Raw genomic sequence first — 26,712 nt, 5'->3', positions numbered from 1 at the left:
GGAGAAAAGTTATTCTTCTTAAAAAATCTGAATATGAATTTAAATACGTAAATAAACAAAGTTTTCGTTGTGATAATGCTCGCATTTTCAGCTTGTTTTTAATCAAATTGAAAAAATCAATAGTTTCGGCTCGGACAAATTTTTTTAGATTTTTTGAACTATCTTGGACTAAAAAGGTCTCTTATAATTGTTCTCTAAAGTTGATAGTTTTCGAGTTATAAGCAATTTAAAATTGAAAACAAAAAACGAAATATGGCAATTTTCAAGGCTTAATAACTAGGTTAAAACTTATTATTATGAAAGTCAGAAAGTGACTAAATCAAAGTTTAAAGCCCTCCCTACAAGATCCTGAAGAAATTTTTGTCATTATTTTATTACTAGCTAATATTTTTAAGTAATAATAATGAGCACCATGCACGTATTAGGCGGCTGTCAATGGTGAGTGCGAGAGAGATGCCATTCCGGCAGTCCAATAGTGCATCTCACTCGCACTCACATTTACAGCCGCGTCAATACGATCTTACCGCTCATTGTTAATAATTAAAAATAACAGCTTAGTAATAAATTAATGACACAAATTTCTTCAGGATCATGTAGGGGGAGCTTTTAGCTTTGATTTAGTCACTTTATACTTTCATAATAATAATTTTTAACCGAGTTATTAAGTCTAAAATTGGACATTTTCGCGTTTTTCAAAGTTTAATGCCTGGTTGCACCAACAGGTCTTAGGCTTAACACGAGAATAAGATAAGAATTAATATAATAAAATATAATAAGAATGATTTAATATAATAATAGATACATATTGGTATTAAGGTAAGAATCGAAAATTATGGTGCAACGTAAGTTATACTTACGGTAGCCCTATTTATAAGCTGAGCTTAGCTAAGCGGGAGCTTAAGATCTGTTGGTGCAACCAGGCATAAATTGCTTATAACTCGAAAACGATCAACTCAAAAAAATTACAAAAATTGTCTAGAATGGTCCAAGAAACCTAAAACAAATTTGTCCGTACCGAAAATACTAATTTTAGCAACTTGAATAAAAAAAATTGTTAAAAAAGTTTGGAGCACTTTTCGCGTGGGCGACTTCTTGAACTTTATTCTGGGGCCTGGGGTATCTCACGAAAGTGATTATACAAAAAAAAATCATGGGAATATTTTTCCAACGAACCCATCGTTTTCGCTTTGTCTATATAGTATAAATTTCAATGAATGCACCATGCACCTAAAGTTATCAACATCCGTTCGAAGACATAAATTACGGTATGAAGTACCATATCTGAGAACCATAAAAACTAATAGGTAAACATAGTTTTGTTTTGTGAGGATTCACGATCTACCGGTACTTTTAAAAATGCTGATTTTTTTATATTTCCTACATATTGTTTTTTTATCACAATTCCCTCGCGTAGAGTGTTGCATCAGCTTCGCTTCGACCCTGGCGACAAGCGACAACCGATTATTCGAAGTGTGAATAGGAAGTCCGACATCCGATTTAATATACGAATCCGACACACGACAAGTGGGAACGGGCTGAATCAAATAAAAAATTTAAAACAAATAACTCATTATCTAAAAAATATTTTGTTTCAAAAAAGAACAGCAAATTAAAGAATCTTCATTTATTTAATTTTAATTTTACGCTATTTGAAAATACCTATATAAATTCATTTCTGTTGCTTCTACTAGAATTTTAAAATTGACCAAAATTGTCTTTACTCTTCCGAAAAATTTTGTTATTTTGATATACCTATTACACTTTTCCTAATTAGGAACGTGTGACGTATAGCATGTCGTCAGTAACAACACATTGTCATAAAAAGTACCACCGTCTGGTTTCGTTGTTAATAAAGGTATCAGAGAAATTAAAAAATTAAAATATTCACTAAATATGAGACCACAACCAGTGGCGTGGCTGAAAGGCCCGCGGGGCCCGCAAGGCGGAGGGCCCTGACGTTAGGAGGGGCCCCTTAAAGCCTTCAAGCTTAATACTTCTATCTTTAAATTTTGAACCAAAACATATTTTACTAAGAAGCATCAAAATAGGGAATTTGGAAGGAAATAATGAAGCGGGTAATTGACGTAACTCTTACTGTTTTCGGGTGCAATTTAGCGTTTCGTACTTTCGTGGACATGTTTTTAGTTTAGATGAAAGTGAATCCCAAAAAGGTAATTTTTTGTCGGTGGTTCTTTTACTATCTAAATATGATCCTGTTTTAGCTAAATTAATCGATAAAAACAATAACTAAAAAAACACATTACTTGGGCAACCAAATGCAAAACGAAGTTATAAATTTGCTGGCTCAAGAAACTGAAAACGAATTGATTAATTTAAAAAAAATTATTTTTATTCAATAATTGTTGATACCACTCAAGATATTTCGAAAGACGATCAGCTTAATTTTATTTTCTGGTACGTAACTTGCGATGAAAATAATTTTTCTTCTAAAGCAGAAGTTGTTGAAAGTTTTTTGGGATTTATTCGCATGTTAGTCCAAAGTGCAGAAGGTCTTGTAAATGAAATTTTAAAATTTATACAATCAAAGCACCTTTCCGTACACAACCTGAACCTAGTGTTGAAGGATGCCGTTGCTGGTGTACAGGAGTTGGTTTTTTAGGATATAATTAAAAGATTATGTTTTTTTAGTGCAAGTATTAAAAGGATAGGATGTACTATTACTATGTACTACTATTATGACTGGATCCATCGCGTTTGCCAACACTTAAAAGGTTATGTGAAACCCGGTGGTCATCCAGACATGATGCTGTTATGGCTTTACGTCGAGCTTTTCGACAAGTAATGAAATCTTTAACGAAAATTTCATTGCTATCTAAAAAACGTTGAAAAATTATAAGTTAATGCATTATTAGAGCATATGAATAATTTTGAATTTGTCGTTAACATTACTATTTAATCTAAAATACTTAACTTTATTAATATAACATCTACACTTTTGCAATCTGAAAAGGCAGAATTAACGATCGCCCTTCAACTTTTTGAAAAAACTCTTGATAATCTTCTAGAACTGAGAAATTTGTTTTCCGAAACTTTAGCAAAAGCAACAGGAATAGCAGAATAGTGGGGTATTATACCGGAATTTAAAAATAAACGGATAAAATGTATAAAACAATTTTACGATGAGCTCAGCTGCGACGAAAAAATAACTTTAAAAAAAAATTTCTAGTTATTGTTTTCAATGTAAATTTAGATATAATATTGCAACAACTTACTAATAGGTTTGTCGGATTAAGATATAATATATCATATTATGTATAAAAGGTTTTCATGTCTATTCCCAAAAAATCTATTAACACTAACTAATGAAGACTTATTAAACAAAGGCCAAATATTGTCATTTACACATATTTAAGTAATTATACTGTTATTAGTTGTTGTCGTTATGTTTATAATACGGGGGCTCACAAAAATTGTCGCGGGGGGGCCCCGCAATCTTCAGCTACGCCACTGACCTCAACATAATGGTTAAAAGACTTGTTAAACTACAGAACCCTCTATTTGTTTCTTAAGATACCAGGGACATTTACACAACAAAATTTTCACAAAAAATAAGACTACGATACTAACATTTATATCTTGTCCTCCCTACAGGGTGTCTCAAACTTAACATAAGAAAAACATTTTCTTTTCTTCCGCAAGGTATAAGAACAAACAAGAAGTTTGAATAAACCCTTGCACAACTATGCAAATACTAAAAAAAATTCAAAACCAAAAAATAGCGTAATCCTTTAATCTGTTAGCGTTAAAAATAGCGTAATCCCTAACTTATGCCTCGCGGTATATATTTGTAAGATTTGACAATATTAGTGAGAACTTTTTATCAATAGTTTTAGGTTTATAAAGAAAGATATGCAAGATATATATAAATAGATATGTAGTTTTAGATAAGCCAGATATTTGTGTCTACATAGCAGACGATAAGATTTTTCACAGTGTGATTTTTCTAATTCAAAATATTTGACACTACTGTTGATGTGCCTAGAAGTGTACAATTTTAAGAAGTGTTTTGTGAAAAGTGAGGAATGGCCGATCTATCTACCAAAGACGAACTACATTCTTGGATTCAGCGTTCCATAGGTGCCGAAAACTTCACTTATACTGTTGAAAGTACGACCCAAAAAGGAGAAGGTTACATAGGGGAATTATTTTTTGTTAAAGTTGATTTACAACAACCCATTAACGGAAAAGACGTTCTTTATCTGGTTGTAAAAACGAACAAGAAGAATTCTGGATCAGAAAAATGTAACGTAGAATGAAGTAAACACTTCTGTTGTATATAGGTATATTATAAATTTATTAAAAAATTTTAAAATTCATCCACAAGGGAGTGGTTGTACAAAACGTTTTCGGTCAAACTGACCATCCTCAGTGTAAACCTGGAAATAAGTGAACCACTTAGATTGAAATGCAAAAGGGTGAAATTTTGACAGTTAAAAAAGAAAATGTGGTTACTTACGTCCAGTGTACAAGTAATTGAAACTAGCCACTTGAATAGGTGTAAAACCTCAAAATAACATTATTGCTACATTATGAGCTGTATAGTAATCGACAATAAGTCGATGTCTTAAGATTAAAAATGTATCACATGTGGATGTATGTCATCCTTGCTCGGAATTAGCACAAGGTTGTGATCAGGTGAGAGGTTAACAACCAACTGATTAGACAGATTGGTGCCTGAAAATTCATGACAAGATGTCAAAGAAGATAGGTGGATTTCTCAAATGTCAACCGAAAAATTTTTGACAATGTGCATTAATATTTAACTTAATTATTCAATTGTGAATATGCAACTATTAAATTTGTTTGATATGAATTCTAAATTGTAAATAAAGGTTAATAAGCTATAATGATATATTCATTAGTGCACCGTAAACAAAAGCAAAATTCTACTCATATGCTGTGACGTCATAGACTGTTTGTCTACTGTATAGGACTGATAATAATTATATTAATTTGAGCAAAGTTATAATGAATGAATATTATTGAAAATTATATAGAAAATTTTTAAAATTTTTTTTATCAAAATATGATATTTTAATAGAGTAGCAGCTGTAGAATTGGAAGTAATGCCAATAGTGAATGGTCGGTTGCATATGTTTCAGGGAACCAACGAATATAATGAGAAAATACCAATCTATAGATCTGTAATGTGAATTATTGGAGGTATTAAAGGAAATGATATTAAAAAAGGGAAGTGGAATTGAAAAAATGTATGTACATATCTTAATCAAGAAATCTTCTCTAAAAATATTTTGTTATGACTGAATGTAAAGAGTTTGTCCCATATAGAACTATTGAAAATCTAAATTTAGAAAAATTATTAAAAAGGTGATAAGGTAAGTTGCCTATGTTCAGTGGACAAATAAATGAAATATAATTACTGTTTTGAAATTAAATTGTGTGAATTGTTAAATGGATAAAGACTGATATTAAATTAGGAAAACTGCGCTGAAAGAAATGTACATGTTTTGATCAAAGAAGAAAATTAATTTTGATTGTAAGCTCTAAATGTAAAAAGAATATGTCACATATTAAACTATTGAAATTCTAGATTGAATATTGTATTGACCAAAGTTGATATTAAGTAAATTTATTAAATGTTGATAGCTGAGATTTATTTTTTATTTTAATCTAAATGAAAAATAGAGTGAATCAATTAAAATGTTGGAAATTCAACAAAATTTTTGGTTATTGTCTATATTAGAATGTCATATCCGAAAAGATCAAGGGTTCCATGGTGTGATTTTGATATAATGAGAAAATGATTTTGTTAAGTGAAAATAATTAAAGAATGAGATGGAAGAGATAGAGTCTTGACAGGAGCACAGAGTGAAAGAAACTGGAAGTACTAAAAGAATATTTGATTAGGTATAATGTTTGGGTTTTTTGTTTATTTTGGGTTTGTCGTGGTATGTATAGGAAAGAAGGCCAATGTGAAGGTGAATAAAAATATAGAATTATGGAAATAATTGTCTATGAATGGGGGTGAAATCACGGTTAAGAGAAAGTTGACGGTTAACACAGTTTGGACTTGTCCTTGCGTCCCTGACAATCTCTAAATCCTCATATAGGTCTAAACGAAGGGTATTCTTATCTTGGATGTTATGAATCAAAGTCACACCATCTGGGATGTTAAGGTGGTGTTTGTTGACTTTGAGATGGTGAGAGAAAGCTGATGTATTGTCACGTTTAGTGTGCTCTGCTGCTCTAGTAGACAGTGATCTATAGGTTCTTCCTACATAAGAGGCATCACAATCGGAACAAGATAATCTGTAAACACCACTACGATTCATAAAGTTGATTGGATCTTTAGTGTTAGATAATGTTTTGTTGAGAGTGTTATTGACTTTAAATGATATGTGGACATTGTCCGAAGAACAGAGAATGTGTTTGATCTTCTCAGATATGACAGTATTATGAAAAGGTAGGGACCTATAGATTGGTGTGATGACTGGGTTTGAATTGTAAGCTAGTTGCTGAAGACGATTGGATTCTCTTTTCCGGATGAGCTTGTCGATTATATTAGGGTTGTAATCATTGTTGACTGCTATTTGTTTGATTATATTAAGTTCCTTGTTAAATTCAGCTGTAGATAGAGGTAGTGTATGTAGTCTATGGATGAAACTCCTAAAAGCAGAATATTTATGAGACAGTGGGTGGTTGGATGAAGAATGGATAACATGATCAGTTTGAGTAGGCTTGCGGTAAATACCAAAGTTGAACTGGTTGTTGAGTCTGGTAATGGAAAGGTCTAAAAAATTAATGGCATTAGATGATTCTAGTTCCATAGTAAATTTGATATTGGGATGGATTTGATTGATTTTGAATAAAAGGTGATTAGCTGAGTCTTGCTGACCATCCACAAAAACGAGACAATCATCTACGTAACGGAACCAATGTAGAACTTCAGGATTTTTCATGATATAATTGGATTCTAAATGATCCATAAAAACATCAGCTAGAAAGGGGGATAAGCAACTACCCATTGCTAAACCATCTGGTTGTTTATAGAAATTATTGTTAAAAATAAAGAAATCTTGTGATAGACAAATTTGTAGAATATCTATTATCGAAGAAATGATATGGGGTTGAATAACCTTATTGATTAGGAGAGTTTTTACCAGACTAATTGTTTCATTTTTGGGTACTGAAGTAAATAGGTTGCTAACATCAAAAGAAAGCATAGTAATGTTTGGATTCAGATTGATGAGTTGAAGTTTTTCAACCAATTGGTAAGTGTTAGAAACTGAAAATTGAGGAGTGAAGTTAATTAAGTTTTTTATTGTTTTTAATAGAAATTTAGATAAGATAGAAACTGGAGTATTAATGAAGCTAACAACGGGGCGTATAGGCATGTCAACTTTGTGTATTTTTGGCAAACCATACAACCTTGGAACTAAAGGGTTGCTAGGAATTTTGCTGTATGGAGCATCAAATTCAGTGAAAAAATCAGAAAATTGTTTGATGTTGTCTTTAAGTTTAGTGATAAATCTTTTTGTAGGATCTACTGTTATAGAAGTAAAATGGTTGCTCTCTAAGAAAGATGTGACTTTGTTGTTATATAAGTCACGTTCAAGGATGACAAGACAGTTACCTTTGTCTGCTTTACTGAAAATTAATTGATGGTTTGTAATTTTTTGTTTAATTGATTTTAATGACTTAAGAAAAGAGTTGGCTTTTTTGGAAGAAAGACTATGTGAGAAAGAAGAGTTATTGGAAGAATCAATTTTAGTTTTGAATTTGTTGAGAAAGCGGTAACAAGAGTTTCTGATAGATGTTCTGTCTGAAAGGGTTACGGAGAGATTTTCGATAACTATGTCTGTCTCGATAGAAAGGTTCTCTATATCTTTGATTGAAAAATCTTTGGGGACTGAGTGTTTAAGACCGTAGTTGAGCAATTGTATTTCGTCTTTGGAAAAATTAATGTTGGTGAGGTTCTTTATACGGGGATGGAATTTGAAATCTGAAAACTTTCTGACATCTCTGACATCTGAAGCTTGATCGAGCAAAGTTTTGGCTTGAATAAGTTTAATTAATTTGTTATTAACTCTATTAAATTTAATTGAATTAGAAATCTCCACCTTATCCTGAACATCTGACATAAAGTTATTAATATTGATAAAACCTATTATTTCGAGCAAAGAATCATACATTACCTTAAGTTGACAGTTGAGGTAGTTTAATTTTCCATAGTGGTTACATATCTCCTTCTTCATTAATTTAACTTGTAGTGAGCTCCTGATGTTTGGAGGTACATTTTTTGATGTTTTTACTCTGCAAAAATTTGGAATGACTTTGTGATTAAGGCATTGAGATATGAACCATATATCCAATTTAGTGTTGTTCCTCTTTGTAGCTAGCCGCAAGTACTTAAGAGCCAAGTTGACCATATCGTCATTAAATAAAACATTAAAAGGGTAAACCCTGTAGTTGGCTGTATACCTTTGTTAAGACAACGTAGAATGAAGTAAACACTTCTGTTGTATATAGGTATATTATAAATTTATTAAAAAATTTTAAAATTCATCCACAAGGGAGTGGTTGTACAAAACGTTTTCGGTCAAACTGACCATCCTCAGTGTAAACCTGGAAATAAGTGAACCACTTAGATTGAAATGCAAAAGGGTGAAATTTTGACAGTTAAAAAAGAAAATGTGGTTACTTACGTCCAGTGTACAAGTAATTGAAACTAGCCACTTGAATAGGTGTAAAACCTCAAAATAACATTATTGCTACATTATGAGCTGTATAGTAATCGACAATAAGTCGATGTCTTAAGATTAAAAATGTATCACATGTGGATGTATGTCATCCTTGCTCGGAATTAGCACAAGGTTGTGATCAGGTGAGAGGTTAACAACCAACTGATTAGACAGATTGGTGCCTGAAAATTCATGACAAGATGTCAAAGAAGATAGGTGGATTTCTCAAATGTCAACCGAAAAATTTTTGACAATGTGCATTAATATTTAACTTAATTATTCAATTGTGAATATGCAACTATTAAATTTGTTTGATATGAATTCTAAATTGTAAATAAAGGTTAATAAGCTATAATGATATATTCATTAGTGCACCGTAAACAAAAGCAAAATTCTACTCATATGCTGTGACGTCATAGACTGTTTGTCTACTGTATAGGACTGATAATAATTATATTAATTTGAGCAAAGTTATAATGAATGAATATTATTGAAAATTATATAGAAAATTTTTAAAATTTTTTTTATCAAAATATGATATTTTAATAGAGTAGCAGCTGTAGAATTGGAAGTAATGCCAATAGTGAATGGTCGGTTGCATATGTTTCAGGGAACCAACGAATATAATGAGAAAATACCAATCTATAGATCTGTAATGTGAATTATTGGAGGTATTAAAGGAAATGATATTAAAAAAGGGAAGTGGAATTGAAAAAATGTATGTACATATCTTAATCAAGAAATCTTCTCTAAAAATATTTTGTTATGACTGAATGTAAAGAGTTTGTCCCATATAGAACTATTGAAAATCTAAATTTAGAAAAATTATTAAAAAGGTGATAAGGTAAGTTGCCTATGTTCAGTGGACAAATAAATGAAATATAATTACTGTTTTGAAATTAAATTGTGTGAATTGTTAAATGGATAAAGACTGATATTAAATTAGGAAAACTGCGCTGAAAGAAATGTACATGTTTTGATCAAAGAAGAAAATTAATTTTGATTGTAAGCTCTAAATGTAAAAAGAATATGTCACATATTAAACTATTGAAATTCTAGATTGAATATTGTATTGACCAAAGTTGATATTAAGTAAATTTATTAAATGTTGATAGCTGAGATTTATTTTTTATTTTAATCTAAATGAAAAATAGAGTGAATCAATTAAAATGTTGGAAATTCAACAAAATTTTTGGTTATTGTCTATATTAGAATGTCATATCCGAAAAGATCAAGGGTTCCATGGTGTGATTTTGATATAATGAGAAAATGATTTTGTTAAGTGAAAATAATTAAAGAATGAGATGGAAGAGATAGAGTCTTGACAGGAGCACAGAGTGAAAGAAACTGGAAGTACTAAAAGAATATTTGATTAGGTATAATGTTTGGGTTTTTTGTTTATTTTGGGTTTGTCGTGGTATGTATAGGAAAGAAGGCCAATGTGAAGGTGAATAAAAATATAGAATTATGGAAATAATTGTCTATGAATGGGGGTGAAATCACGGTTAAGAGAAAGTTGACGGTTAACACAGTTTGGACTTGTCCTTGCGTCCCTGACAATCTCTAAATCCTCATATAGGTCTAAACGAAGGGTATTCTTATCTTGGATGTTATGAATCAAAGTCACACCATCTGGGATGTTAAGGTGGTGTTTGTTGACTTTGAGATGGTGAGAGAAAGCTGATGTATTGTCACGTTTAGTGTGCTCTGCTGCTCTAGTAGACAGTGATCTATAGGTTCTTCCTACATAAGAGGCATCACAATCGGCATTAGAAAAATGTAGTTCTATGGTGCAGGACCTTTGCAAGAGAGAAGTATTCTTTTACGGTACAATTCTTAAAGAATACCAGGAATTTCAAAATAACAAAAAGCTTCCCGTTCTTTTCGACATGATACCCAATTGTTATAAAACGTTTTCAGAAAATGACAATGAAGTTATTATTTTAGATAATTTAAAGAAAGATGGCTATGTGCTACATTCAAGAGAAGAGCCCATGAATATGGCACATCTGGAAATGGGATTAAAATCCTATGCAAAGTTACACGCCATGTCATTCGCTCTAAAAGATCAAAATAGAGAAATTTTTGAAAATATCTCAAAGAACTGTCATTCCATAATCAAAGAGGTGTTCGTAAATTTAAAAAAAATGTATGATACAAGGTCACCTACGGTAGTAGAGACTCTAAAAGAAGCTGGTAGACCTGATTTGTCGATCTTGTATGAAAAGTATATAAACGAGAAAAGTATTTATAACAGATTTATGGAAGTGTGGGATACTATTCCCAATGATCAAGCATTAATGCATGCTGACTGCCATAATGCGAATATGATGTTTCAATATAAGGTATGTTATATAGAGTTTTCTGATTTTCTATTTAAAAAAATCAACCACTGTTTTGTGTAATAAATCTTTCTTTAATGTTTTTCCTTACATTTTAGGTTTTTTTCACAATTATGTCTATTGTTATGTTATACAGGGTATTTACAAAATTATAACCAATTTTATATGAAAATCGTAACAAGTTCAACTCCCTGTATAAATAAAAATAAGCAAAACAACAACGGTTTATTAATGACACATTTTTTAAAGTATTGTCAAAATTTTCAAGAATGGTCGATATTGCTAATTTTCTTTATATCAAATACAGGGTGAGTAAAAACGCAAGTACATTATTTTCACAGTAATTTTAAATGGAACACCCTGTATTTTATATCACTATTGAAAAGTACCATTACCGTACTTTAATTTTTAGGTAACATTCCCTATGTCTAAATTTATTAGTTTTCGAGATATTTTCATTTTTCAATGGACCAGTAGCGTGGCCACCCAAATCACCAGAATTTAATAAACTGGACTGATGTTTTTGGGGTTACGTTAATAATGAAGTTTATAAAATACCTCCAACAACAAGAGATGAGATGAAAAATAGAATACAAAGTGTATTTCGATGTGTTAATTTACAAATGCTCCGTACAGTAAGTAGCTCATTCAATGATCGTTTTTAGGCGTACATAATAGTCCAGGGTAATAAGGTTTTTCCCATGACACTTGAGCAGCCAGGGTACTGAAGCGTTTTTTCGACAGGTAATACCTAAAAGAGCAAATTGTAACTATTTCCTGCGTAAGATCTGGCGGCCATTTTTATTTATAAAAAATTAAGTGTCAAAAAATGACATTTTCCCTTTTTTTCAAATCAATGGAAAACAGTGAAACTTATGGTTTTTTTAGTACAAATATCGTTGAGATTATGGAAAAAGCTTTAAAATGACGTATTTCAAAGTTTGATATACTCATTTATTGTTAATATAATTGCGAAAAAAGGTCGGAATTGCAAAAAAAAAACATTTCGCAATATCTATTGTAAAAATTAGTTTACAGCTTTGAAATTTTTGTCATATAAGGGTTCTTTAGTGCTTAATATGTGATAAAAATTTTAAAGCGATTCATTCAATTGTTTAAATTTTATTCAAATTGTTTATCAAAGAGAGCATTTTTTTGCAATAACTTAAGTCAGAAAAACATGACGTTAGAACCATTCCACATATGTTAAATGAAAGAGCATGAGCTATATTTTCAACTTGGTTTAAAAAAAGTGAATAAGAAATGCATTTATTAGTAATAAATAATTATGAAAAAGTATCGTAAATCTTTCTTTATAAACTTTTTATTTTGTTATATAAGAAATTATATATATTTATTACAATTCTTAATCAATTATGATATAAATAACATTACTTGGTAGTTGTGCACTTAAAACAGGGTAAAAAAGTTAATTTTTTTGGAAAAAGTTATCCAAAAAGTTTATAAGTAAAGATTTACGATACTTTTGCATAACTATTTATTACTAATAAACGCATTTTTTATTCGCTTTTTTAAACCAAGTTGAAAATATAGCTCATCCTCTTCCATTTGACACCTTTGGAATGGTTCTAACGTCATTTTTTTCTGACTTATGTTATTGCAAAAGACTTATTGCTCTCTGAGATAAACAATTCGAATAAAATTTAAAAAATTCAATACATCGCTTTGAAATTTTTATCACATATTAAGCACAAAAGAACCCTCATTTGACAAAAATTTCAAACTTGTACACTAATTTTTACAACAGTTATTGCAAAAAATTTTTTGCAATTCCGACCTTTTTTCGCAATTATATTAACAATAAATAAGTATATCATACTTTGTAATACGTCATTTTAAAGCTTTTTCCATTATGTCAAAAATATTTGTACTAAAAAAATCATAAGTTTCACTGTTTTCCACTGATTTAAAAAAAAAGGGAAAAGTGCCATTTTTTGACAGTTAATTGTTTATAAATAAAAATGGCCGCCAGATACTACGCAGCAAACAGTTACACTTTGTTCTTATAGGTATTACCTGTCGAAAAAACACTTCAGTACCCTGGCTGCTGAAGTGTCACGAACAGGGTATATTTTTGTCTTATTACCCTGGCCTATAAATATGTTAGGAGATAATTTTGAACACCTTATGTAATTAAATATTAAAAATATTTTATTAAAAGTAGCTTCTAATTTTTTCAAACACGTTTTTTTGCAAAATGTATTACTGATAAATTATATTTTGTTCTTTATTTGTTACATTGTTACATTTACATACAAAAGTAGTGTTTAATTGTCTTCACAAAATATTGTATTTTGTGTTTGTGTGTTTTTTTGTAACATTTATTGCTAATTTTCTTAGTTTATTTGTTGCATTTACATACAAAGATGGTTTCTAATTGTTTCAAAAATGTTGCATGTAGTGGTTGTGTTTTTATTTGTAAAATGTATTACTAATAAATTATTTGTATTTCTTTATTTGCCTAAGTGTTACATTGATTACCGGATTGATAATCGGTAATCTTCAATTGTCAATTCAGTCATAGCTTACTTAAAATTTAGATAAATTTAAACACCTAAAATAATTTGCTCTGAAAAATGAAAATATCTCGAAAACTAATAAATTTGGGCATAGGGAATGTTATATAAAATTAAAGTACGTTAATGTTACTTTTCAATAATGATATAAAATACAGGGTGTTTCATTTAACATTACTGAGAAAATAATGTACTTGCGTTTTGACTCACCCTGTATTTGATATAAAGAAAATTAGCAATATCAATAATTCTTAAAAAATTTGACAATAAATAAAAAAATATGGCATTAATAAACCATTGCTGTTTTGCTTATTTTTATTTTTACAGGGAGTTGAACTTGTTACGATTTTCATACAAAATTGGTTATAACTTTGTAAATACCCTATATAACATTACAAACCTTTACATTTTTGTGATGTAGAAGTTAACAGGATTTCGAATATAAAATAAAATATAGGGTGTTCCATTAAAAAAAAAACATAAGTTATGTCTGCCACTGTGTTATGGAACGCCCTGTAACATTCTAACTAATTTTGTAATGTGAAGCTCAAAGGTGGCTAAAATTTTTGTTATTAACTTTTATTGCTATTTATTACTATAGCGGAGCTATTGAGCTTTACCCTACGAATCAATCACCCTGTATATTGAGGCAAACTTGAAAAAATAATGTTCCTTCTCAGAATCACCTGAGAAAAAATCTCGATAAGAGATTCTGAATGCCAGATTGTCAACCGTTTTAGATTTAAAATTTTATGTTTAAATGTAACATAATCTACGCTGTACGCAGCCTACGGCGTCTATTGGATACCACTGGCTAAAGGCAAGCGTCCACAGACCCGCATCGTACGCATCGCACGCAACGGATTTTAGTTTGCCTTGTACAAAAACTTATGTAACTGTCCACTGATCCGCATCGTACGGATCGCATCATCGGTAATGCCGAAGGGTTGCTTCAAGAGGCAACTTTTGCGATGCGTGCCGATGAATCATACAGAATGCCGATCAGTGGACGGACCCCGCGCGCATTTAATATTTTTAATTATTTTTATTGTATAACATTTTGTAGGTATGAGATAAGTAAACTTAGTTTTAACTTTTATTTTATACATAGGTATATTCAGAAAAAATATCACAGACCGTGATAAGTTGATTATGGGGATTAAAATGTCATACACATTACTTATTTTTCATTTTTATTGGTCTTTCTCAAGATATTTCGAGTATCTAACTATAAAGATTATTCTCGTTAAAAAAACAACACATTTTTCTAACTAATTATATATTTGAATATAAAGGAGGGCACAAAACTGTTACACATTTACGGAAATGGAAAATAGTAGGCTGAAAACTCCAGTACAAACATGAGAGGAGAATAAAGACTATTTTAAACAATGAACTTTTTAAAACATATTGAGAGTTGTTAATTATGTTATTGAGAGAGGTGTAAAATTGATGCAAGACATTTCATTGTCCCTCACAAAAAATGAAAAAGCAAGCAAAGTGTGTTATAAGTATGTAGCTGAAAACGGCATAAAGTATTTTACCGATTTCAGAAAGGCAACTTTGATTAATCTTAAACAAACTTTTACTGATATAGTTACTATTTTCAATTTAAATCAAATTGTAACAGCTTTGTGTATTCCTTTATACTCAAATGTATAATTAGAAAAATGAGTGCTACTATGCGGTCTACGGTCGTGTTTCTTCTATAGGTTGCGGTCTACCGAGAGAATCGGTGTATAAGCTGTAATATTACAATTCCGAAAAAAAAAATGTTTACAAAGTGAATGAAAATGTGATAGTGTGTGACATTCTCCATGTTTCGATTTCTTGTTGAATATGTTGTTTATCCAAAAATTATGCTTCCTTTTTCTAGATTTTTTTTATTCTTCCTCTTCTGCTAACAAAGTAATAATGACTTATTCTTCATCGCCTTCGTTTATTCTCACAAACACTTTCCGCAGGTAGGCATCGGCAAACCGATTGCTGCCGATACAGTGGACGCAGTATGAAAAATTAATCCGTTTGATGCGATTTGTCCGATGCGAACCTGTGGACGCTTGCCTTAAGTTGGTGAGTTTTTGTCCGTCAAAGTTTATTCAAAGTAGGTAACGAAAATGAACAATTTTTCTACTGCGTGACGCTGTAGGAAGACTATAGCCAAAGAAGTTTATCGTATGTTAAAAATTATCTAAGTCTACTTATAAGATGGTTTTTCCTTGTAGTGTGGCTGATATCAGTATGTGAAACAATATATGCGGTTGTATGTGAAACAATAATTGTGCATTTAATGATAGAAGCATACATATAATTTGGACTATACAGAGAGAGTCTGTAAAGTGGAATAAATTCAATATCTCAAATACTAATTGTTTTTTTGGAAAATGCTCAGACCCGTCGATTAGTATTTCAAATTGTCCTTTTTGACATTCAATAAAAATGTATACAGGGTGTCCCAATTTAGAGATATGACGTCATCGTCGATTTTCTTAAATGGCAACACTGTCATTTTGATAGCTAATTTGATAGGGTTTGTAAAGTTATACATAACTGCAAAATATCAAATTTTTATTCTCTACCATTTACAAGATAATAGAAAATAACAAAGTTATATCTGTAATTTGGAATATTATATTCAATAATTAAAATACTAACTGTTTTTAACATATAATAATACTGTATACAGGGTGTCCCAATTTAGAGATATGACGTCATCGTTGATTTTCTTAAATGGCAACACTGTCATTTTGATAGCTATTTTGATAGCGTGTGTAAAGTTATACACATCTGAAAAATTTCAAAATTTTATTCCCTACCATTTACAAGATAATAAAAAATAACAAAGTTATGAAGAACAAGAAGTAATCAAATAATAATTGAATTTATTTATTTCAATTAAGCAAATGCTCATAACGTTGCCCATTGACAATTTGACAATAATTGTCAATGGGCAACGTTATGAGCATTTGCTTAATTTATTGAAATAATTAAATTCAATTATTAGTTGATTACTTCTTTTTCATAACTTTGTTATTTTTTATTATCATCTAAATGGTAGAGAATACAAATTTGAAATTTTGCAGTTGTGTATAACTTTACACACCCTATCAAAATAGCTATCAAAATGACAGTGTTGCCATTTAAGAAAATCAACGATGACGTCATATCTCTAAATTGGGACACCCTGTATACATTATTATTATATGTCAAAAAGGACAATTTGATATACTAATCGACGGGTCTGAGCATTTTTCAAAAAAACAGTTAGTATTTTAATTATTGAATATATTCCAAATTACAGATATAACTTGGTTATTTTCTATTATCTTGTAAATGGTAGAGAATAAAAATTTGATATTTTGCAGTTATGTATAACTTTACAAACCCTATCAAATTAGCTATCAAAATGACAGTGTTGCCATTTAAGAAAATCGACGATGACGTCATATCTCTAAATTGGGACACCCTGTATACATTTTTATTGAATGTCAAAAAGGACAATTTGAAATACTAATCGACGGGTCTGAGCATTTTCCAAAAAAACAATTAGTATTTGAGATATTGAATTTATTCCACTTTACAGACTCTCTCTGTATATTATATTAAAAGATTGTTGTATTTGGCATACCCTTAGGCACCTAAATATTTTCTAGAATAAATTGGTATACAAGCATTTATAGATGGACTGCACGACAATGAAATGCAAATAGCTCTCAGATTACAACACCACAAAACGCTAGATGAAGCACTAATCTCAGCTCAGGAGTAAGAAGCAAGGAAAAGTATTTCCAGATCTCTCTCACAATTAAAAGAAATAAGATTTACATAAAATGAGCAAGTCACTACCCCAAATAACTAACAACTGGTTTGGACTTCATAATATATACTACACATACAAAGTTTAAAATGAGGATATCTCAGATTTTGCCTTTTACAAAAAAGGCAGGCACTTAAAATGGCGGCTACACATATGTGCCTAATAGCACGATAACTTTCGGACGAAAAGTCCGATTTTAACCAAATTTGATATATTATATACATTTTATTATATGTATATTTATAATATATTCCATTTTTGATTTATAAGATTGATTTGTGAACCGGAAGATTCGGTTTACCGGAAGCTGTTTTTAATTGTTTTTATGTAAAATTATGTTTTTTTAAATTTTTTCACCCCGTATATATTATTTTTTCAAAAATATAATAACGCCATTGAAAAGAGCATAAAAATATTATTTTGGAAACATTTTGAATTTTTAATTACCTTAATGGACAACGCAAATTGACATGGATTAATCCTAATGGTCAAGTAAAAAATGAAATAGACTACAACTGTACAACAGACTTTTCATCAGAAAAGTCTGTTGTACAAGACGTAACCGTTCTTAACCATTTTACAACTGGTAGTGACAGTAGATTAGTTATAGCGAACCTTTAATGCATTAATGGGCAACTTGAAATGAAAAAGAGAACAAACAATTTACAAAATATAGATATGGAACCATTAAGGGAAATAAACAAGAGTATACAGAGAAAATAAAAAACATCATGCCCGATAAGAATCAACTCAAATATAAAGGAATCGACGAAATCAATAACATTATAACAGAAGCATTACTGAAAGCCGGGAAAGATATAGCACCCATGGGACAGAAAAGACAAGAATGGATCTCACATGAAATAAAGACAATAATGGAAAACGGAGAACACTAGCTCAACAAAACAAGAGATCAACAGAAGAGTACTTGAAGATAGACAAAAGCATCAAGGAAAAGATAAAAGAAGATAAAAGAAAGAAACAAGAATTTATCTGTAACGAATTATTTGATTTCTCACGAAGTGGCTGACGGCTGAAGACGTTCAGATTGTTATGTTTTATCGGCTCTGATATTGGTTTGGTTTTATCAATAACATTCTCGCTCATATTTATAATGCATACTACTTAGTTCCAATTATTTCAATTTTTAACAATGTGTCTGCAACTGCCATGTGTACAATATTTCTGCTGTCAATTACCAGTACATCACAGCCATTTTCACTGAATGGATTTCCTAGATCTTGCATTACACTAGTTAGTGTCTTGATATACTTCACAAAAGCGTATCTGCGTATACTTTTCAGCTTTACGGGGCTCTGATCTTTTTAGACTTGCTTTAAAATGTGTAGTTTTACAGAAAAATATGCTTATTAGAAGAAATGTTAAATTGTGTCCTAAAGAGATACATGTTCTTCTTCTTCTTAAGGTGCCGAGACCGTTTGTCGATCGTTGTCTCTCATGTTGCCCAGCATATTAACAATCATTGTCTTATTTACAGCCGCACGAAATAGTTCAGTGCTAGTTTTCCCAAACCATTGGCGTAGGTTTTTAAGCCAAGAATTTGTACGGCGGCCCACACTTCTTTTTCCCAGTATTTTACCTTGCATGACAAGGTGAAGTATGTCATATTTTCCTGGGTGACGCATTATATGACCAAAGTATTCAAATTTGCGCCTTTTACATGTAGAGGTAGGTTATTTATTTATTCCTGAAATGGTAATTAACGTAAATAAAAGTTCCAAAAAATTTCCAACGAAAATTTTTACGCTCTTTTCAATGGCGGTATTACTTTTTTGAGAAAATGTTATTTACAGAGTGAAAAAATAAAAAAGCATATTTTTACCTAAAAAAACAGGAAACAGGAAAACGTCATATAGTCCAGAAAGCCACTGCGCATCCGCTAGGAAAAATATTCCGATTCGGATTTTTTGCACAATCTTACTTAAAATTGACCCCTTTTAACAAATTTGCATGTTGCCAGGACCAAAAGTGGGTCAAAAATTTTTTGAACGTCCTGGAACACAGTTTTTTTGGGTTTTTTGGATCATTCCAAACAGAAAAGGTTACTGACATTTCTCTAAAGTTGATAGTTTTTGACATATAAGCAATTAAAAATTGAAAAATTGCGAAATCGGCCAATTTTAACCCTCAAACACTATGTAAAAACCTGAAAATTTGAACGTTGCCAAGGTTGGTACATATTCTTTAAACATCGATTGATGAAACCCCGAAGAGTTTTTTGCAATTCAATATTCAAAACTTCTTTGTTTTTTAATTGCTAATCAAGCGTGCGCGACACTATTTTATACCGACATGACCGTATGGTGCAAATGAAAGGAATAAATTCGTTATTTCGTAAACCGGCAATTTTAACCCGGGAATAGTCGCGCTCACTTCTGTAACGTCGATAGTCGCGTGTGAGATTCTATCTCAAAATACGAATTTAAAACAAATTTTTATTTTTTACTATTTTTATCTACTTTTTATATTGAAAATATGTATTTCTAACAATTGTTATGTTATTAAAAAAACCTGTGTTAACGGCCACCTGCCAACGTCGGCCACCTGTCCTAACGGCCAGTTTAAAAATTTCCCAAACCAATTATTTGTAGACTACAAAAACTGGCAATACCGTCCACCTTTCTATATCGGGCAATAGTTCTTTCATTTTTAGTGGCCGTTACTGACAAATTTTACTATACAGTAAAACCTGTGTTAACGGCCACCTGCCAACATCGGCCACCTGTCCTAACGGCCAGTTTAAAAATTTCCCAAACCAATTATATGTAGACTATAAAAACTGGCAATAGCGGCCACCTTTCTATATCGGACAATAGTTCTTTCATTTTTAGTGGCCGTTACTGAGAGGTTTTACTATATTACGAAAAAAGATGAAATGTGAGATTCTATCTAACGGCGCCACTACTCGCGGGTTAAAGCTAATTGGCTCTCTCCAAAGCCATAAATTCCAGAAAAAGAAGAAGAAGAAGAAAAAAAATTCCTACGCATTACTACACCCTTTCTCGAGGCACTTACGAAATTTTATCAAAATTTCAAAATTTTTCATCAAGTTATCGCGAAAAAGGGTAAAAATTGAGATTCTATCTCACCGCGCGACTACTCGCGGGTTAAGAAAAAAACCCGAAACAGGTCGATTTTTATTTTTAAGTTATGATATTGTGGCATATATGGTATATTAGTGACGTCATCCATCTGGGCGTGATGACGTAATCGATTATTTTTTTAAATACGAATAGGGGTCGTGTACTAGCTCATTTGAAAGGTTCTTCAATTCTCTATTCAGTAATATAAACATTTGCAGAATTATTTATACAGGGTGTCCTTCTACTTCTTTTTTTGTCAAATAATTTAATTTAATAAAAAATTTTTTGGACACCCTGTATAAATAATTATGTAAATGTTTATATTACTGAATAGAGAGTTGAAGAACCTCTCAAATGAGCTAGCACACGACCCCTATTCTCATTTAAAAAAATTACTGATTACGTCATCACGCCCAGATGGATTACGTCACTAGTATACCATATTATGCCACAATATCATAACTTAAAAATAAAAATCGACCTGTTTCGGGAATTTTCCTTAAAGTTGCCTGTTTACGAAATAACGAATTTATTCCTTTCATTTGCACTATATTGTATACAACACATGCAACGGTGGAAAATAGTGTCGCGCACGCTTGATTAGCAATTAAAAAACAAAGGAATTTTGAATATTGTATTGCAAAAAACTCTTCGGGATTTCATCAAACGATGTTTAAAGAATATCCACCTACCTTGACAACATTCAAATTTTAAGTTTTTCACATAGTTTTGGAAGGTTAAAAATGGCCGATTTCGCAATTTCTTAATTTTTAATCGCTTATATGTCAAAAACTCTCAACATTACAGAAAAGTCACTAAAGACCTATTCCGTTTGGAATGATCCAAAAAACCTTTGGAACTTTGTTCCATGCAAGAAAAATAATTTTAAGAAAGAAACAAACAAAAAAAAAAACGTTTAAAAAATTTTTGACCCATTTTTGGTCCTGGCAACATGTAAATTTGTTAAAAGGGGTCCTTTTTGAGTAAGATTGTGCAAAAAATCCGAATCGGAATATTTTTCCTAGCGGATGCGCAGTGGCTTTCTGGACTAATACCTAAATTAAAACCTTTATATTATGTGTAGTATATAGGCTATTGATTATGTACTATAGAAAGGAACTACAACGTTAACGTGGTTTTATTATTTCATATGGTCAATGAATCTCTATATATGAAAAAACCGCGGAGTGCTACCATTTAAAGGGGTGCGTTTTTGAGAAATGGGTAAATTAGTCCCTGGGCACAGGTTACATTAGGGTGAGTTCTATGTACTTTTGGTTCAAACACGTCTACATAAAAATTGTTCCTGCTTAAATTTCCTATCTAAATATAACTTTTTAAAGTAAAAGATGCTTTTTTTTACAAAAATATATTCAAAAGAAAAAGCACAAAGAAACTCAAAAGAAAGAAATTTTGTTTTTTGTCCCATAACTTTTGTCCACGGGGATATAGGTATAGACATTGCTTCACATGAACAAAACTTACATATTTTCTCTTTAAAATGATGTTTGGTAGAAGTCATTAGGATTTACAGTTTTCGAAATATGATTTTTCAAAATTCGCCACTTACAGCAATTTTGGGCAATTTTCCTTGTTATTTCGCAAATATTGTTCTGTAATTTGTTCTACGTAACTTTAGGCATATGCAATGGTACATGTAAGAGGAATAGAAATCAATTACCTTTAAAATGTTCTACTGTGTAATGTTGTACAACTTCTTTTAAAGAGGTTATCTTTTTCAAGATTTTATACTTTTAACGAGTTTTTATATTTTTTACGATTATTTTTTAAATTTCACATTATAACTTTTTGTTTCTATATTTAAGTATATATTATATAATAAACAAGAAAGCTTATTTTCTTTACTTTAAAATGGTGTATTACAAAAAATTCTATGATTATTTTTGAATAAGATATGCTTTTTCAAAATGTATTAAGTAGGTGCTTGCAACGATTTTTGATTTTAGGATTATTTTTTAAATTTCTCATTATAACTTTTTTATGTGATTGTGTGTTATGATTGGTCAATATTTACGGTCAAAGCTCCTGCACCACAAGCTTTGCTTGAAAAAATACCATGTAAATGTACCAAAGGATGTACAAAAAACTGCGGTTGTAGGAAGATAGGAATTACTTGTTCAATATTCTGCAAAGGGTGCATGTGCGTGGGTACTAATTGTGGGAACTCTTAGATTACAGAGGTGTCAGAGGAAGATATTGAAGCTAATGCTAACGAAGAGATGGACTTTTATTTTGAAAATTTTGTAAATGTCAACGTTTAAATAATTTTAACTAAAGTGGTATTTTCTAAGACTAATGTTTATGTAGTTTTTGTAAAAGAAATAATTTTAAATAATACAGGTAAAAAATATCAAACAATCACTTGGTTTCCATTATTTAAATATAGATGATACACCATTTTAAAGAACAGTAAGTAAGCCCTCTTTATTGAGCAATATACACTGTGTCCGTAAAGTATGGAACAAATTATTTTTTAGCTAAACAGAGCATTTGAAGAAATAATCCTGAAACACGTCGATTTTTTATTTTAATTTACCGTATTTTAAAATAATATTCTAATATACAGGGTGAATTACTTTCGAGTAATGACGTCACTGTCATGTTTTTTAAATGGAACACCCCCATTTTGTCTCAATTTCCGGATTACTCTAGTTGAGCTGATTCCAAAAATGTATCACATGTTGATTCAAATTGGTACAGGGTGGACAAAAATACAATATTTTTGTGTGTACCTACTCAGAATATTAAATTTTAATTAATTTTTGATATTAAATTAAAATATTAAATTAAACAATATCAAAAATTAATTAAAATATCAAAAATACAATAAGTATTTTTGATAATATTGTTAATTTAACTAACGCGTTACTTTATGAACACACACAAAGCTATTGTATTTTTGTCCACCCTGTACCAATTTGAATCAATGTTGTTCTGAAGCTATTTTCTTGTGGCATTTTTACAATTTTAACTATTTAGAATGGGAAATAAGCCACAATATTATTAATAATATTGTGGCTTATTTCCCATTCTAAATAGTTAAAATTTGAATCAACATGTGATACATTTTTGGAATCAGCTCAGCTAGAGTAATCCGAAAATTGAAACAAAATGGGGGTGTTCCATTTAAAAAAAATGATGGTGACGTCATTACTTGAAAGTAATTCACCCTGTATATTAGAATATTATGTTAAAATACGGTAAATTAAAATAAAAAATCGACGTGTTTCAGGATTATTTCTTGAAATGCTCTGTTTAGCTAAAAAAGAATTTGTTCCATACTTTACGGACACAGTGTATAGTATATTCATGCCATTAAAGAAAGAAAAAAGTGTCATGAGAAATTTAAAAAATAATTGCAAAAAATAATATTTTTTTATATTAGGTATTAGTATATATTAAGGTATATATTAGGTATATAGTATATATAATATTTGATATATTATATAATAATATTATTTTATTTTTATATTATGTTATAAAAAATCGTTAAAAGTACAGAACATTGAAAAACTATAATCTCTTTAAAAAAAGTCGTACAACGTTATACAGTAGACCATTTTAAAGGTAATTGATTTCTATTCCTACTACGTGTACCATTGCATATACCTAAAGTTACGTAGAAAAAAGTTACAGAACAATATTTGCGAAATCACAAGGAAAATTGCCCAAAATTGCTGTGAGTGGAGAACTTTGAAAAATCATATTTCGAAAACTATAAATCCTAATTACCTCTACTAAGCAAAATTTTAAAGAAGTAATATGTAGGTTTTTTTTTCTGTAAAGCAATGTCTATACCTATATCCTCGAGGACAAAAGTTATGGGACAAAAAACAAAATTTCTTTCTTTTGGGTTTCTTTGTGCTTTTTCTTTTGAATATATTTTTGTAAAAAAAAGTATCATTGAGTTTAAAAAGTGATATTTAGATACGAAATTTAATCAGGAACAATTTTTTTGTAGATATATTTGTAACAAAAGTGCATAGAACTCACCGTAATGTAACCTGTGCCCAGGGACTAATTCACCCATTTCTCAAAAAAGCACCCCTTTAAATGGTAGCACTCCGCGGTTTTTTCATATATAGATGTCCATTGACCATATGAAATAATAAAACCCCGTTAACGTTGTAGTTCCCTTTAGCTATTTTATTTTGAATATAATCAATAGCCTAATATTTGGTCCAAATTAAATGCTTCTATCATTAAATGCACAATTCTTATAATTATTGCACGAATATGCCGAACTATTGTATTACTATTTTTTTTCGGCTGAACCAAACAAATAATTCCACAAACAACTAAGATTGATATCATCTTAATCTTACTGATGTCGCTGTCAGTTGCTTATTGATTCATTTTCTTTTTTAGGGTGATGATAAAACAGTTCCGCTTCGCATGGTTTTGTTAGATTTCCAAGCAGTTTGTCTTCATTCGCCAGTAATAGATATTTCCTATTTTCTTTGGATCAACTTATCACCAACTGAAGCTCCAAAAATTAAAGATTTTGTAGAATATTACTACAATGAGTTTTGCTCATACCTTAAACAACTAGGAAGTGACGCTGAAAAAGTATTTCCTAGAAGCATTTTCGAAGAACATTTAAAAGTATACCTACCCTATGGCATATTTTTAACATTACCCTGCTTAGATATATTATATTTGGACAATGAAGATACGCCAGCTCTTTTCGATGAAGAAACCAACGAGTTCTTTGGAGCTTTGACTAAAGACCTAAAAATCAAATCACGGGAGAAATATTTGGAACGGTTGATGGCATTAGTGGATACCTTTTTTAATGGTCCGTATGCGTAAATACATAATTATCCTGGATTTTTGAGTAATATCAATTATCGATTATAAAAGCAGAGCTAGTTTGTAATAATAGTTTTGAATAAAGTGTAATGTATAAAATGTATCTTTTAATAGTACATTTTTTTGTAATTTCAATAAAAATCATCATCATCTTCAGTAACTAGTTCTGGATCATCAGTAACTGGACATAGTTCTCCCTCAGCTCATTCCATCTGTCTCTGTTTTGTGCAGCTTGCTTCCACTTACTGATAACTCTCTGCTCCTTAGTGCTTCTTGTAGTGGCCTCCACTGGACAATACGGTTTAGCCATCCCATCAGTCTGATAATCTGACAACGTGTCCTCTCCAATTCCAGTTTAGCGACGCGAATCTTTCGACAGCGTCTTTTGCGATTCGGTGTTTTAGGGAGATACCCAACATCTGGCGCTGCATATAGGCCTGGATCCCGCCTACCAAAAAAAAGTTGATTAATAGCAAGCTGAAAATTTGTTAACAGCTTTTGGGGTCTCGTCGGACAAACTTTGATGTATGGGAACACTGGAACAGGGGGAGTTTTAATTGTGAAACAGGTTAGAAATTTGGAACGTCGTTTTCCAGCATTGGAAGCGTACGGTTACTACGGTTGTATTGTTTTGATTTGTTTCTTGTGCTTATATGTTTTGTTATTTGTTTTAATTGATGTGTTGTGAATACTAGCTGTAAGTGTTTTCTTTTTTTTTATTACTATCATCACATCGACCAAGTTTCAACGACCTAGTTAAATATTTGTATATTCATGGCGTTGTATGGTTCTGATTAATATTGGTTCTATAAGAAATAAAATCTACGAATTATTTTTGTTTTTAGAGAAATTAGGATTTCTCCCGATAGTTGCGGTTGCAGAGCACTGGCTTGAAGTCAACGAACCTTTTTTTGTAAAAAAATATACCACAATTGGTAGGTATGATCGTCCAAGTTCAGCTCATGGAGGCATCCTAATTCTTTCTAGAAATAATGATTTTTCTCTGATAACATAATATGATTTTCTGTTGAATTAAGCCTTCTTTGAGTTCTCCTTAGTTTATAATAAAAATTTTAATCTTTACATTATTTGCATCTATAGATCACCTGACTGTCCTGTGGAACTATTTTTTCAGAACCTGCTAAATTTGTTAGATGACTTACCTCATATAAGCAGAAAAATGATATGCGGGGATTTCAACATTAATTATGATGCTTCTTGTGCTACCCAAATATCCTTGGTCAAGATATTTGAATAGTATGGTCTCTCAATGCACGTTAATTCTCCTACAAGGATTACAAAAACTTCATCTACCATAATTGACTATATTGTCTCAGATTTCTCACCCCTTGATGT

At 30.8% G+C, this 26,712-nt stretch overlaps 3 protein-coding genes across 3 annotated transcripts; 2 read left to right on the top strand and 1 right to left on the bottom strand.

Annotated features, from left to right (window-relative positions):
- The first annotated feature begins 3,895 nt into the window (after positions 1-3,895).
- On the top strand, positions 3,896-4,295 carry LOC126889567 (uncharacterized). Its single transcript, XM_050657949.1, has one exon. It carries the CDS (start codon positions 4,044-4,046, stop codon positions 4,275-4,277), a length of 234 nt encoding a protein of 77 aa, XP_050513906.1. The 5' UTR covers positions 3,896-4,043; the 3' UTR covers positions 4,278-4,295.
- Positions 4,296-4,442: 147 nt separating this feature from the next.
- Positions 4,443-10,257, bottom strand: LOC126889557 (uncharacterized). The gene is made up of 2 exons (XM_050657933.1): positions 8,688-10,257; positions 4,443-8,607 (listed from the first exon to the last, which is right to left on the bottom strand). Exon 2 carries the CDS (start codon positions 8,409-8,411, stop codon positions 5,979-5,981), a length of 2,433 nt encoding a protein of 810 aa, XP_050513890.1. The 5' UTR covers positions 8,412-8,607; positions 8,688-10,257; the 3' UTR covers positions 4,443-5,978.
- A 233-nt stretch (positions 10,258-10,490) lies between these two features.
- LOC126889562 (uncharacterized) lies at positions 10,491-25,459 on the top strand. The gene is made up of 2 exons (XM_050657939.1): positions 10,491-11,068; positions 24,913-25,459. The coding sequence occupies exons 1-2, from the start codon at positions 10,511-10,513 to the stop codon at positions 25,354-25,356; spliced, it is 1,002 nt and encodes a 333-aa protein (XP_050513896.1). The 5' UTR covers positions 10,491-10,510; the 3' UTR covers positions 25,357-25,459.
- The last annotated feature ends 1,253 nt before the right edge of the window (positions 25,460-26,712 follow it).

This window comes from Diabrotica virgifera, chromosome 8 (genome assembly GCF_917563875.1).
Source record: "Diabrotica virgifera virgifera chromosome 8, PGI_DIABVI_V3a".
Classification (NCBI taxonomy): domain Eukaryota; kingdom Metazoa; phylum Arthropoda; class Insecta; order Coleoptera; family Chrysomelidae; genus Diabrotica; species Diabrotica virgifera.
This window is presented reverse-complemented; position numbering and strand designations above follow the sequence as displayed.